Raw genomic sequence first — 13,005 nt, forward strand, 5'->3', positions numbered from 1 at the left:
TCTCTCCCTCTCCCTCCTCCTTTCACATCACACACTCACTCACTCACAGCTCCTCCGGGTGATGTCTGGATGACACGTTCAGGGTTTTACTGCATGTGTGAAAAACAGCTTCATTGTCAGAATTTACAGGAAGAAAGCAAGTCATCCGCTTGACTTTGATAGGCAATGACAGTTTTATTCAAAACAATCGAAACCATAAAAATGGCAGGAACGAAGAAAAACCCTCCATCAAGGCACTTCTTTCAAAGTGACCATAAATGTTTGGACAGCCGTGAAACGAGGCCTCTAAGCTAAATGTGCAGCAACAGGACATGAGTTCACTGGGTATTGTTTATTGCTAATGACAGTTTGGTTTGACAGTACAGAGTTGAGAGTATTTCTTTCTTCTCTACAGGCGTCATTAGCCTCATATTGCTTTGACTTTCACATGTGAGATATCTGAAATCCAACACTTTTCCTCTGAGTTCCCTGAAACCTGTTACAAAGATATATGTATAAAGAACAATGTTTGACCGGAAACTATGTGATGTGTGTTATTGCTCATGATGAGAGATGTGTATCACTGTGGCCTTTGAGCCACTTGTGTGGTGATCTGGCTGTTTGAATTTGAATTGCTTTATTTGATAAAGGGACTCGGAACAATATCAGTCAGAATCTGATGCTGTTATGTTTCTGTTTGGCCTCAAAAACATATAAGGAGTGAATCCCTGTTTTTTTTTTGCAAATGTTCCTTGAGCCTACATCTACCCATACAGTTGTCAATAGCTTGATGTGCAGTTGATATCATCACCAAAACCTGAATTCTGTTTGAATTTAAAAAAAATAAATAGAAATGCAACGTAACAAAAGTTAAAAAAATTTAAATAATCGAATGTAGGATATTTGCGTAGATGCGGACGTTGAGTATAGAAGAATAAATAACATTTAGGATAAAGGATACTTTGTGGGATTCAAGCAGTTACAAAGAGAAGCATGGGTCAAATGCATTAGCATTCATTCTGTTTGAGTATATCCTCTTCCATGATAGATAATATTGCAGGTGCAGATATTCTTCTCAGTGGAACTACAAATCAGGCGACAGTCAGACAAACAGACAATACAAAGCCTATAAAGAAAGAGGTGTTCTTAATGTAAGTCATTCAACCTGTAAAGAGATGCAGCCCTGTGTTTTCTTGCTCACGGGTTCATTATCGAACAGTTCAGACATTTGTGCTTCCACCCTCCTCCTCTCAAATGTGGGCTGAGCCAATGAAAGTGTTTCCTAACATCTCTACATTCATTTCTGTGCAAATACAAGGCTGAATACTGTGATAGTCCTTTTGATATTGAGCCATATATACACATTCGGTTCTGTGTAATATCTTGCTATACACAAATCATGTAACGGTAACAAAATAAATATTTGCATTCCATGGAGACATTCACTCACGTCCACTACAAGAGACTGTGAGTGTGAAGTGAAAATTCACATGGTTGTTGTGATTACATGTGTTATATGTGAGTATCAACATTGCAGATGTGCAAAATGTCATCACAACTTAAATAAGGAGCGGCGCGCCCGCCGCGTTGATATATATGTACATAAAGACATGGAAGCTACATATTTCTGGGATCATACATTTTCCCTTTTTCACTGCGAGAGTGAATCAGCACCACAGACAGTGTACAGAGCCCTGCCGAATGGCTGAGGTGTTTGTAGGCCAGTGGGCAACTTCAAAGATAGGAAGAAGAAAAAAAATGAAAGAAGGCTCCATGTCTCCACCTGTGGTCAGTCTCAGTCATTGCATGGTCAACCATATCCAGCAACCCCACAGAAGCTGTTTCATGTGCAGCAGGTAGACGGCCAAAGCGGCCTCCAGCTCCTCACACACTCGCTGTGGGCGCCGGCGGTCTGTGCAGTACATGGCCACACCCAGGAATGACATCAGCAGGAAGAGGCAAGTGAAGAGGGCGAGGTGGGGGCGGGACGGTGTCGTCTCGTAGGCTGTACACAGAAGAAGCAGCACCAGTTTGTTTTGTTTTTTTAATACAGTTTTGATTTGTAAATAAAAAGTGGCACTGTCACAACCACAGATCTCTTTCTTTCAAGACTTGGGAAGAGGAAAGTTTGTGATTTAATGTGACTGACACATCTGGAGTGAAGTGAAGGCTTGTCACGCAAACTGTGCTTTGTGTGTCCCAAACATTATTATTAAGGGGTTATAATAAAGTGTCATGGCAGTGAACAAAGTCGATCAAAAGGGAAATTCAAGCTACAACTTAACAAATAACCTAGAGTAATTTCCTTGTTGCTTTTTCCCACACTTAATTGGACCCTGAATTAAAAAGTGCAGTGTCTTTTTTAATTTCCTCATGCAAATTAACTTGGTGACTCTAAACACTTTCAGATAGACTTACCACCTAAACAGTCACAGTATGGGATATCTGTGAAACCGACAGAAAAGAGGCCAGTCAGTCAACAAGAGGGAACTTCTGTCATGTACGACAGCTACAAACCAGCTGCTGGGCCCTTCTATCTCTCTGGAACAGACTTCATGGTGCCTTGTTGTATGCATAATTAATTAAGAAGCGTAAATCACTTGCTCGTGTTAGGAAGTCTCTTGGCATTACATTATTTTTAAGTAGTACAGAATCCACAAAGGGAAATAGCTCACGATGCAATGTAAGGGTGTTTTGATGCACTTAGTTCTCTCTCTCTCTGTCTCCTCGCCGCTGCTTAGTAGATACACAAGACCTTTACATATGGTTGAGGGCTCTATTTAAGATTGGGGGGTGGGTGGCACCAATTTAGTAATAAAGTCTGAAAAACAATACAAATTGCATTTAATATTGTTGCCACAGCAATGCATTCCCTTTTTACGTGCCTCTGTAAATGTAGAGCTGACATAGAGAGGCTGCACAAAATAGGCATGACATTCAGTCACTGGACTAGTTTGGGTGAGGTGCTGAAGCCCCTGAGGGCAGCGTGTTCCCTCTGCTTGTACAAACATACGTGACAGCCTCTGATTGAGCAGCCCGGACCTGCTGCAAACTGTAACTTGCACATTCTCTCACCATGTACTGTGGTCTCTGGCTCTCGGAATCGAACCCTCCGTTCGCCTTTCCTCCTGTGGTTCAGTTCTGCGTCTGACCCGTAGTTTGGGCTCGGCCTCTTAAGAATGGAGGTGGGGACTTTGCCATTTGTTACCTACATTAGATAAAATCCAGAATAGGAATACTCATTATAAGCTCCAAAGGAAAAGTGAAGAGCAGCAACAAACAGCTGGAAGGGAAAGTGACACTGCGAGAGATGTGAACAGGCACTGTTCTCTTTACCTTGGCTTTTGGTGTGTCCTCCTGTTGGTGGTGGATGTCCTTCCTGTGGCGGACCTCTGAGTGTTTCTCCCGGTGGGATTGAGGAAGACAGTTGACGGTTGAGTCTCTGATGGATTCCGCAGCAGCTAAGCGTTTGGACAGTGCAGACACACACTGACCCAGGGAGTCTAGTAAGAAAACCATGACCACACAGCACATGAGTAGTGATCTAGAGCTGCTTCGCCACTGAAGTCTGCAGTTTAATCTTAAGACAAACAACGAGGAGAAGTCAAACATTCAAAGAGAAACATGCAAATGTAACGGAGAGAAGACACCGGTGTTGACTCTGCCTGTGCCAGGTAGAACAAGGTTCAAATTACAAACACTGATGCAAAGTCCAGGCCGCTGTTTCCCTGAGTATCTTTGCACTAAACAGTTGTAGATATTCACCAAATTTACATATTGTATTGGTCAAATGACGTGTTCTAAAAAAAAAGTAAATGCAACACCACCACCACCACCACCCAGTGTTTAAAAAGGAAAAAGACTGAAAGTTTCTAAATATAAATAAAATTTGTCACTTGTCTGAGTGATCAGTGATTTAATCAATTGATAAGTCAATGGATCTTGCAGTAATTTACATAGACTGGTTGATTAAAAGAGCAATACCATTGGTTTAAAAGAGAACAACAACAGTTGTTTTTAAACAGAGTTTAAAAACCATAAAAATACAATTCAAGGGATCAAAACTCAAGTCAAATCTGGAAAGGCTCACCAATAAAAGTTTTGTTTTTTAAAGGGATTCTTTTTTGAGTCAGTTGACGGGATTTCGAGAAGTTTGGTTAGTAGTTCAATTTTAGTTTGAGTATATTTTCAAATATTCTCAACAGTCTAACAGCTAATACAGTCTAATTCAAATCAACACAAGTTGTTTGTTAGCAGAGACTGGGTGACTGTGAGTGACCCAGCGAAAGGTTTCTAGGGGACAAGAGCTGCAAACATTCCTCTGCTGGAGTATCTCACTTTGGGCCAAAGAGGATTCCTCTGTGTACAACACAAAGTAAAAGGGCACAAGAAGTGTGCATGTGTGTACCAATCCGCAGCAGCAACCACTCTCTGACCCTCGAATGTGTTTGGGACCATCTGAGGTGCACAGAGAGGAATAGCTGTAAATCTTTGTAAGTGCTGTGCACAACTGTTTTTATACAGCTGGTTGTGTTCAGCACCACTGCCTCTGAAAGCTGACTCAACAACCAGTTCTCGTTCTGCTGTTTTTTTTGTTTTTTTTTACAGCAGTCTTCACAGAAATGCAGAGTTCCGAGTCGGGCAGAGTTTTGCTCCCTCTTACTGCAAGCCAAGCAAACAGACCAAACTGTACAACAGAACTGTGCCCTCAAACTGCCACAAAGCTGCATTTTCCTATTTTGCCCTGCAAAAACCACTCAAAACAAATGCAAGTGTTTATTAATTCAACATCTTTTATGGGTTGACATGGTTTTAAAGGCTGTAGCACCGTAACCCAGGTCGACACAGCTGTGTGATTGCTCCGCTATGAGCTCTCCAAAGCAGAAATGGTCTTAACCTGTGTCTAACAAGTCTTGTTAATGGTCTTGACATTAAAATCACTGTTCTGGTATCGTCGTGCCTCACGTGTCAGACTGAGCGTTAACAAGCTGAGAGAGGCGTCCTCCACTATCGTTTTCTGATTCATGCAGCCGTGTTTGTCTTTCACTCTCTATTCGGTCTGGTTGCAGTCGTCATCGCTCTGTCGTGACGTCACATCAGAGTGACAGAGAGTGTTTGCTGTGTCACCCTGTGTCGCTCCTCCCCATCGTTGGGTGTTTACCTGAATATTCAGTCTTGCCAATCTCAGCATAGACAGTGGCCATTAGCTCGAGGCTTCTGGCTGTGATCGGGTGGTCATTACCAAAGGCCCTCTGGTGGATCTTTGTAGCCTGAAAGATGCAGAGACAAGAGAATTTCAAGTCTACACCGGAGCACCATGAAATGTGAATTTGCTCTAACGACTGGAGAGGGAGCAAAGAGAAAGATGGGATGTACATACCTTGCCGCTGTATTCTAGAGCAAGGTGAGGTCTGAAAGGAAAATGAATGGAAAATGGGGACATTAAACAAATGCACTAGCTCTTCTGTTTCTGTGGAGCTGGAGTAAAAACATAAAACTCGTGAAAACAAAAGCATTCTTTTAAAGATGGATGACTATCACTGAAGTATCAGATGGAATCTATCTGCACATTCCTCTTCCGCCTGAAAACATAAATACAGTGCATATTTCAAAAGGTGATAACAATGCCCGATCTTAATCAAGAGTAGTGGCCTGTGCTGCATTGCCAGGTAAGTGTATCTGTTTCAGTGCTTTGAGCAAATCAGCATGACGGATCTAAACGTGTGTGCTGTGATTGGACGCAGGCAGCAGGGCTGCAGGCGCTCAGGCGCCTTAGGGAGGAAGTGAAAACCTTTCACTTCTGCCAGCGCTGGCTGCCCCCGTCTGCTGTCCAGGGGTAAATTACAGAAGCGCTGGGGGCCCACAGGTTGGTTTCCTGACTCGTGCCCTTCCACCACTCTTCTGCTTAGCACTAAACTAGGTTAACGTGATGTGGCTCGTTGAGAATTTGCCAGCTGTTCCGCTCATATCTGCCCCGGAAAGCCGGCCAAGGACATTCATCACCCTCACGTGTGCCTGTAGATGTAGAGCAAGCTCTTTTTAGCGTGACAGACGTCTGCTTCGCTGTTTTCAAACCCACACTTCCCTTCAATTAGTCATGGCCAGGTGTCAGCTTGCTTTAGAAGGTCCTTCTCAGGGGACATCTGATCTGCAAAGACAGAAAAAGCCCTTCGCCGGTCCAAAGGACTTCCTGGGACATGACTGAAAGATTCAGGAAGTATTATCACTTCCTGTCTGCAGGAAATTAACAATGAGGCTGAAGGTGAGGGGAGTACGGGCTTTGGGGCTTTAAGACCGTCACCCTATTTTCCCACAACTTTTATAAACTTCACAGGGTAACTTTCGGAAATCTACAAGAAGAGATCAAAGAGCAGGATCCTATTTCAACCCAGAATCAGTAACCATCTCATTTAAGTTTAACTGCTGTATGCTCCTTGCATTAATGAAGCCCTCCGCGGGGCGAACCTTCCGCCCTCTGTCACCCGCCCTGGCAATCAGGTTAAATGACCTAATCTCAACAATGACAACAGAGGCAGAGAAAATAGGTGCATGCTGTGGCCTAACAAAGTACCCCTGCAACAGGAGACACCAGATCCTGTTAAGGTGTTCCTCCTGTAACACTCACATAGAGTGTGGTGTCTCTTTTCTCCAGATCTACTGGGAAATTCAACTCTGGCCAGAAACATTTGGAGATGGAGTTAATTTAGTTTGAAAAAAAATTCCACTCCAGAAAGACGATTATGCGGATGTGCAAGTGGAAAGTTTCGTTGTTGTCTGTAATCAAAAACGTCCCATTTGTGAGGGAAAGAACATTATTCACTGTAGTTTGACTCATGAAAACACAAAATTTACCCAAGCAAGGGACATTATCAATCTGTGATCTTTCTGTAAAAAAGTTGACTCAAAATGATTTCTGTCTGATCTTATAAACTAATCTACCTTACTAACAAATGAGCTAGTTATCTGTCATTATGCACTGAGCTGCTGCTTGCATAATAAAACTGATAACAAGCAGTATATTGTTTGCTTACACTTGAATCACAAAGGTCAAATGTAACTGAGACACACACAAATATATATAGATAATATATAAACATACAGTATTTAAATGGTATGCAAAATTGGCATTATACAACTATAAATTTGTTCATGATGAGCCTAAAGACGATGTTACTGCCCATTCATTACACTACAACAGAAGCTACAGCAGGACACAGTTTTACCTACTGTTTGCTCATGATGCAGAGCTGAGCCAGCCGTTCGAGGTGCTGAGCCTGGGAGGCCTGCTCCGAAAGCTCCTCCGGGGTCGTCCATCCCCCAGAGCCCAGTGTTGCCTCCTCCTGAGGCCCTGTTACACAAACACAGGGCATGTAATCACAGTCCCCGCACCTAATAAACAACTCCGTCCTACTACCTATCCCTCTCTCCTCACTATTCCTTCCCCTCTTCACCTATCTACCGCTGCAACAATAAAGCTAGAAAAAGCCAGAGTGTCTGTCTGTGAGCCTGAACAGCAGAACGGAGCCAACTGAGGACGGGAGACGAGAGAGCAGAGATAAGGGCAGGAGAGAGGAGATAAGGGAGTCAAACAACACACTCACCACGCCCACTGGAACACTGAGACACACGCATGCACATGGTGACAAACCACAAACACACAGTATGTTCTGTTCACACCAAGCACACTCGACACACCACACACATTAAAACGGTTTGGATAGCAATTCATGCCAAGAGAAACTGTAAATAAATTATCAGGGCAGGTAAAAACTTCTGTTTGCACTACAAAAAACACAGGTTGACAATTACAAGAGCGGCCAGCGGGGACATAAAGAGAAGGATCCATTTGAAATTACACTGGGGGAGAGAGAGGGAGCTGGTGGACGCACAGTCAGCTCTGCCCCTGGAGAAGTCCGCCATTCAATCTGAGTGAGTGCTGAATCAGGGGCCTCGGTATTCTATGGCGACACACAGCTCCTAATGAGATGGTATAAAGTGTGGCCATTTGTCTTCTGCTCCGCCTGTCCCTGACCTCCGACATGCCCATGCTACGCTGCACTGCTGCCTCAGCAGCAGACAGAGAGGAAGAGGCAGACGTCTGGAGCAGCATCAGTTGCAGGTGATGAATGAGCGGCCTTGCAGTGAATGCTCATTTAAATCTCCACCATGTAAATCGTAAACAAAGATGGACCTGGATAAAATGGGACCTTGTCTCCCGTCGGCTTAATAAGGTAATGTGAAAAGATTTCGTAGGTGTCACAGAAAAAGACTATGTATCAGTTGCTGGTTAAGTATTAGTTGCAGCTCACATTGGAAAGCTGCCTACTACTGTAACGATTTTTCACCAAATGTCAGGGAGAAAAAACAATGATATCTATAATAATTGGTATAGTTCCCATAGAAATATTTTTTTTTATTATTGAGTACTATTTTTTATAATTAGTGCCAAATAACTTATTTAGAAATATTTTCTATGAAACCTCCTGGAATATGAAAGGAAAATAATCATGAACAGTCAAACCAGGTGATCTGATCTTAAGCCACAAGATATCAATATGCATTTATATCCCCCAAAGTATTCATCCGTATCATAATGTCAAAAGCACTCGCCTGTGCTCCCGTGAAGAGCGGTGAGCTCGATCAGTGCCACTTCGTAGAACATTTTTTCAGCCTGGATGAACTGGAGGGCCTTCCCATCTGTTTATATCGGTTAAGGATCGGTCTCAGTTGTCAGCAGGATTAGTCAGTTGTTGATGTTAAAACAGTCACGTTGCCCAGCTTGAACACACAAACAGAATGTGATATCTCATTCTGTTTTTTTAATGTCTTTTCTCCTTTTATTCTTTTGATGTTGTGTACAGTCTCATTTTGACTGATCTGATATCCAGTTCTGTTTCCATTAGAAGACTCTATTTAAAGCATCCTAATAATAGAGCCTGTTCACTTTGTCAAAAGAATTCTACGCACGTAGTGTCCGCTCCACTGTAAAATGACACTGTTGATGGTTGTCAGGTGAATTTTAAGACCAATGGGACGGAGAATGCTTAAAATAAACACAGGCCTGTCTGTCTAAATGCCCTACTTAACACCAGATCTCTCATTTGTAAAAACAAAAACAAAAAAAACACATCATTTCCATTACAGACCATCCTACTTGCCAATTATACTTCAACATATTTACAATTATTCTGTTTAAGTTGTAAAGATGGATAATAGTTTTCCACTCTCAGAATAGTTAAGCTTGGAGCTGAAAACCACAAGAGCTGATTTCCATCATTTTGTCACCAGGAGAATAATGTCACCTCTCTAAACCACTGAGGGAACAAAACAGGCTACAAGCCACACAAAGGAGACAAGGCACAGTTCAAATGAATCTGTATCTACTTTATGTTCCACGTCATAAGGAAAGGACAGTATTCGTACTGAAAGATAAAACATAGAACAGATTTAAAATGGTGATTTATACTGCATGACACCAGAAAAGATGGTGGATCGGGAGGGAAGCTGACAGTGAATGTTCATGTGAGTAAATTAATGTGCAGTGCATTAAGAGATGATATAGCAACCCATCATAAAAACACCATCACAACATGAAACTCCCCGGGACTACATTATTATTATTACACACAAAACATCAATACCACAAATATGCTATTGATGTTTTGAACAAAACCTGCGAGATACTAAAGGGTGATATGAAATGCATTCACAACCACTGTCCCAGCCCCTGGGAAGTCACCTGGCAGCATGGAACAAGGTGAGTATGAGTTGGACCATATGGGAGGCAGGATTAAAAACAGTCTTCTTCATCAAAGGTCAGAGCTCGTGTCTGCTATTCTTGGCCTCACTGGACCACAACAATGCCACAGCAGGAACCTCACACAATCCTCCCCAGGGAGTGGACTCCACTCCACTCATCTATAAACACACACACACACACACACACCTTCAAAAGCCAAATCTGATCGCATGCATGTGCTGCATAACTCTAACCTCGCTAAGTGAACTATCCAAACCTCGCAGGAGAACTCTGAGATTGATCTGTTTTCACGTGAGAAACTGCAATATTGATTAGCCTGTGTTCTTATGACCATCTTTCTTCTACTCTCCCCCACTGCATATCCACTCAAAACGTTAACACAGGAAAATTGTCTGATATTCTGAGTCAGTTTTTCCAGGTCAGTCTACTTTCCAGGGAAACATGTATCAGTAAACACTCAGCAGCCAAAAGAGCATTTGTCTTTGGACACAAGTGCGCACTGCAAGCTCTGATTACAGCACATCGATGGCACGGCCACTTTCACCGTCAACTGCACCTAACATTGTGCAATTGTCTGGATTAAAGTCAGCACCACATGATGAAGTCAGGATTCACTGAAAAGGCTTTATTTACAGTGCTAATCATGGATTCAGTTTAAACCAAGAGGCAACATTTAAGGGGACACTGCAGAAATGCAGTTGTTGCAAACATTTGTTGTGAAACAGCAAAGTTCCCACGTCCTGCTCCCAGTTTGAGCATGGGACCCTTCACCTCCCTCCCTGGAGGACCATCACAGAGACCACAAAATCCCTGCCTCAGCTCTTATGAAGCTCATGAGACTAGAATACGAGAACATGAGGGGAAAAAAATCGAAGGAACTGCAGGAAACATTTTATGTTAAGTGACCAAATCTTTGAACACCACATAACAACCATTAAGAAACAACAACTCTCAAGACGGTTGACCCACCCTGATCTTATACACACATCATATCCTTGTATCCTTGCTGTATTGTGTTTTTTGTGTCTACATCATTTTTTCATTAATTCTAATTGTTCCTCTTTGCTACTGACCCACCAAACAAGATGAGATGAGATATTATGTGGTTATAGTCTTACCACAGTAATCTTACACTACAAGTAAAGAATACAACATGGTAACTGTATCACACATAAAAACGCCACAGTTGACACAACATGACACCATTACTACCGATGACGTTGTGTAATATTGGAGCGAATGTCAAATGATTTAACCCCGTCACGGTAGACAACCCTCTTAAGTAGGTACCCATTCATGCTGCGGGGGGCCTACTCCGGTGGCTCAGCTCAGCAAATTGACCTATTTTGGAAAAAGAACCGCGAGGGGAAGATCCTTGCTGAGGTAGATAACATGAGCTGGCAAGTTAAGTGTTGGAGTGTCTCTGTAACAGAGAGAGGAGCCGTGGAGGCAATATATCCTGAAACGTAACACCTCTCTATTACCTCCATGCTTCAGTTCATAGAGGCAGTGAGTTGGCGACGCACTGGCCAGTCAGTGCAGATACAGGTTAATTAGTGCTCTCCCACTCTGTTGTGCAGAGATAAGAGCCTACAAATCCTCTTAAGAGGCAGAAACACAGCCTGAGCGACACACAAAACGCGCGGTATTCTGGGACAAACGTGCCATTATGAACTCGCCCAAAGACATCCGCTCATCCCTCTCGGTTTACACCGCTTTCTAAGAAGCGTCCACATCCTCCATTGTGCTGGAATTGGCAATACCCGCCTTTCCACTCGCAATCCTTTACATGTCCACCTCTCAGAAATAGAACACGAGTTTTTACAGTTAGCTGCTCGCTGACGCTCGTGGGACAGTAAAAGTAAAAGTGTCTGACAGGTGATGGCGAGCAGAGACAGATCTCCCCTCATTTTGTTTGTCAAGGATACAATTCTTTTCAGTGATGAAGAGCTCTGCAATCTGTAAAGCACAGAAAAACAACCAAGGGGCATGATTAAGTATTAAATCATTAATTTCCCACAAGATTCCTGTGTGTGTGTGTGTGTGTGTGTGTACAGTATGATGTCATGGACTGTCAAAACAAGCAATTCCTCTCTCTCTCGCGGCACCATTGGTCTGGTCAACATCATACCACACGTTCCAAAGTTCTGGAGTAAAGGCTATGTTTTGACAACAGAGTCGTTCCTTCACTAAACAGTATGGACATTGTAGCCTTGTCTTTGTGGGATGGGCCTCGTAAAAAGTATCTCAGTTTATAATCTCAGCGGACTTTGGCCGGGCTGGACAGTGCCGAAACATTGATGCCTGAGACCTCAAAAATATATATATTATGTTATTTTTGAGGTCTCAGGCATGAATGTTTTGGCACACAAAAGACACACACACTGGAACATTTTTCTTTTTTTTACAATATGTAATAACTCATTGATCAGCATGCACACTTTCACTTTTACTGAGGCGGAAATCTTCTTGCAGAGTCAACTCAGGGACACGTGACGGACTGTGCTGTTAGATTTGACATTGGTGTTGCAGATATCAAGGTTGATTGTGTCCTGTGTGCTGTTGTGATTATTTATGATACTGCTCTGCAGGAAAAGTGATGCAAATGTGTATAAGCAAAAACACCAGACAGCAGATTTCGTGGACGCATGTAATGATTATGTTCAGGTTCGTTGGTATGTGTGTGTGAGACAAAGAAAGGAAGCAAGAAACATACAGGTTGTGTGCATGCATGTGTGTGTGTGTGTGTGTATACACAGTCCTCATCTGGCTCACCTGGTGGAGGCAGTTGGGCAGAGAGGTGAAGCTCTGCACATGGGTCAGTCCCAACAGGCAGCTGAGGAAGCAGTGGAGGGCGGCCTGGTACTCCCCCTGCTGCTGGAGCCGCTGTCCCAGCTCAAACAGGCCCTCCCTCCCCCTGTTCAGCATCCCCAGTCCCAACCGGAGCCAGCACTGCCTTCCATCAGAGCTCCACCAGCTGAGGCTCAAGACAAACGCTCCTCTTTACGCCACTCCGCTGAAGCACCACAGGTAGAAAGAAAGAGCCACACACGAAGTGAAAGATTTAAGAAAAAAAAATGCAGCTATTCATATAAACACAGATCTGAAGAAAGATGATAGAGGATCAGTGAGCAGACACCGTCTGTGCTCAGTAAGTCAAGGACAGGTGGTAAGGAGCGGGCTAAGGGAGCTCCGGCGACTCACACAGAAAAAGATCCATTCCCCTCCCTCCTCCCAGGCTGCACCAGGAAAGGAGGACAGAGGAA

At 43.3% G+C, this 13,005-nt stretch overlaps 2 protein-coding genes across 9 annotated transcripts in view; one reads left to right on the plus strand and one right to left on the minus strand.

The window, feature by feature from the left end:
• The window catches only part of LOC118286061 (transmembrane protein 179), a 3,419-nt gene extending 2,900 nt beyond the window's left edge, over positions 1-519 (plus strand). Inside the window, exon 4 of the mRNA XM_035610172.2 lies at positions 1-519. This exon is cut by the window's left edge and continues 1,719 nt beyond it. The gene's annotated coding sequence lies outside the window, so the exon portion shown is untranslated.
• The window catches only part of c15h14orf180 (chromosome 15 C14orf180 homolog), a 135,991-nt gene continuing 123,140 nt past the window's right edge, over positions 155-13,005 (minus strand). For 7 of the 8 annotated variants that reach the window (XM_035610167.2, XM_035610166.2, XM_035610168.2 and 4 more), the window contains 10 exons: positions 12,515-12,755; positions 11,668-11,698; positions 8,590-8,676; positions 7,207-7,327; positions 5,360-5,390; positions 5,141-5,249; positions 3,316-3,482; positions 3,055-3,187; positions 2,398-2,424; positions 155-1,984 (listed from right to left, as the gene is read on the minus strand). In XM_035610167.2, coding sequence (XP_035466060.1) covers positions 1,779-1,984; positions 2,398-2,424; positions 3,055-3,187; positions 3,316-3,482; positions 5,141-5,249; positions 5,360-5,390; positions 7,207-7,327; positions 8,590-8,676; positions 11,668-11,698; positions 12,515-12,667 — 1,065 coding nt within the window. In that variant the 5' untranslated portion in view covers positions 12,668-12,755 and the 3' untranslated portion in view covers positions 155-1,778. The remainder of the gene's footprint in view (positions 1,985-2,397; positions 2,425-3,054; positions 3,188-3,315; positions 3,483-5,140; positions 5,250-5,359; positions 5,391-7,206; positions 7,328-8,589; positions 8,677-11,667; positions 11,699-12,514; positions 12,756-13,005) is intronic. The other variant, XM_035610169.2, reaches the window with a different exon arrangement.

The sequence above is a fragment of the Scophthalmus maximus genome, chromosome 15 (genome assembly GCF_022379125.1).
Source record: "Scophthalmus maximus strain ysfricsl-2021 chromosome 15, ASM2237912v1, whole genome shotgun sequence".
Lineage (NCBI taxonomy): Eukaryota > Metazoa > Chordata > Actinopteri > Pleuronectiformes > Scophthalmidae > Scophthalmus > Scophthalmus maximus.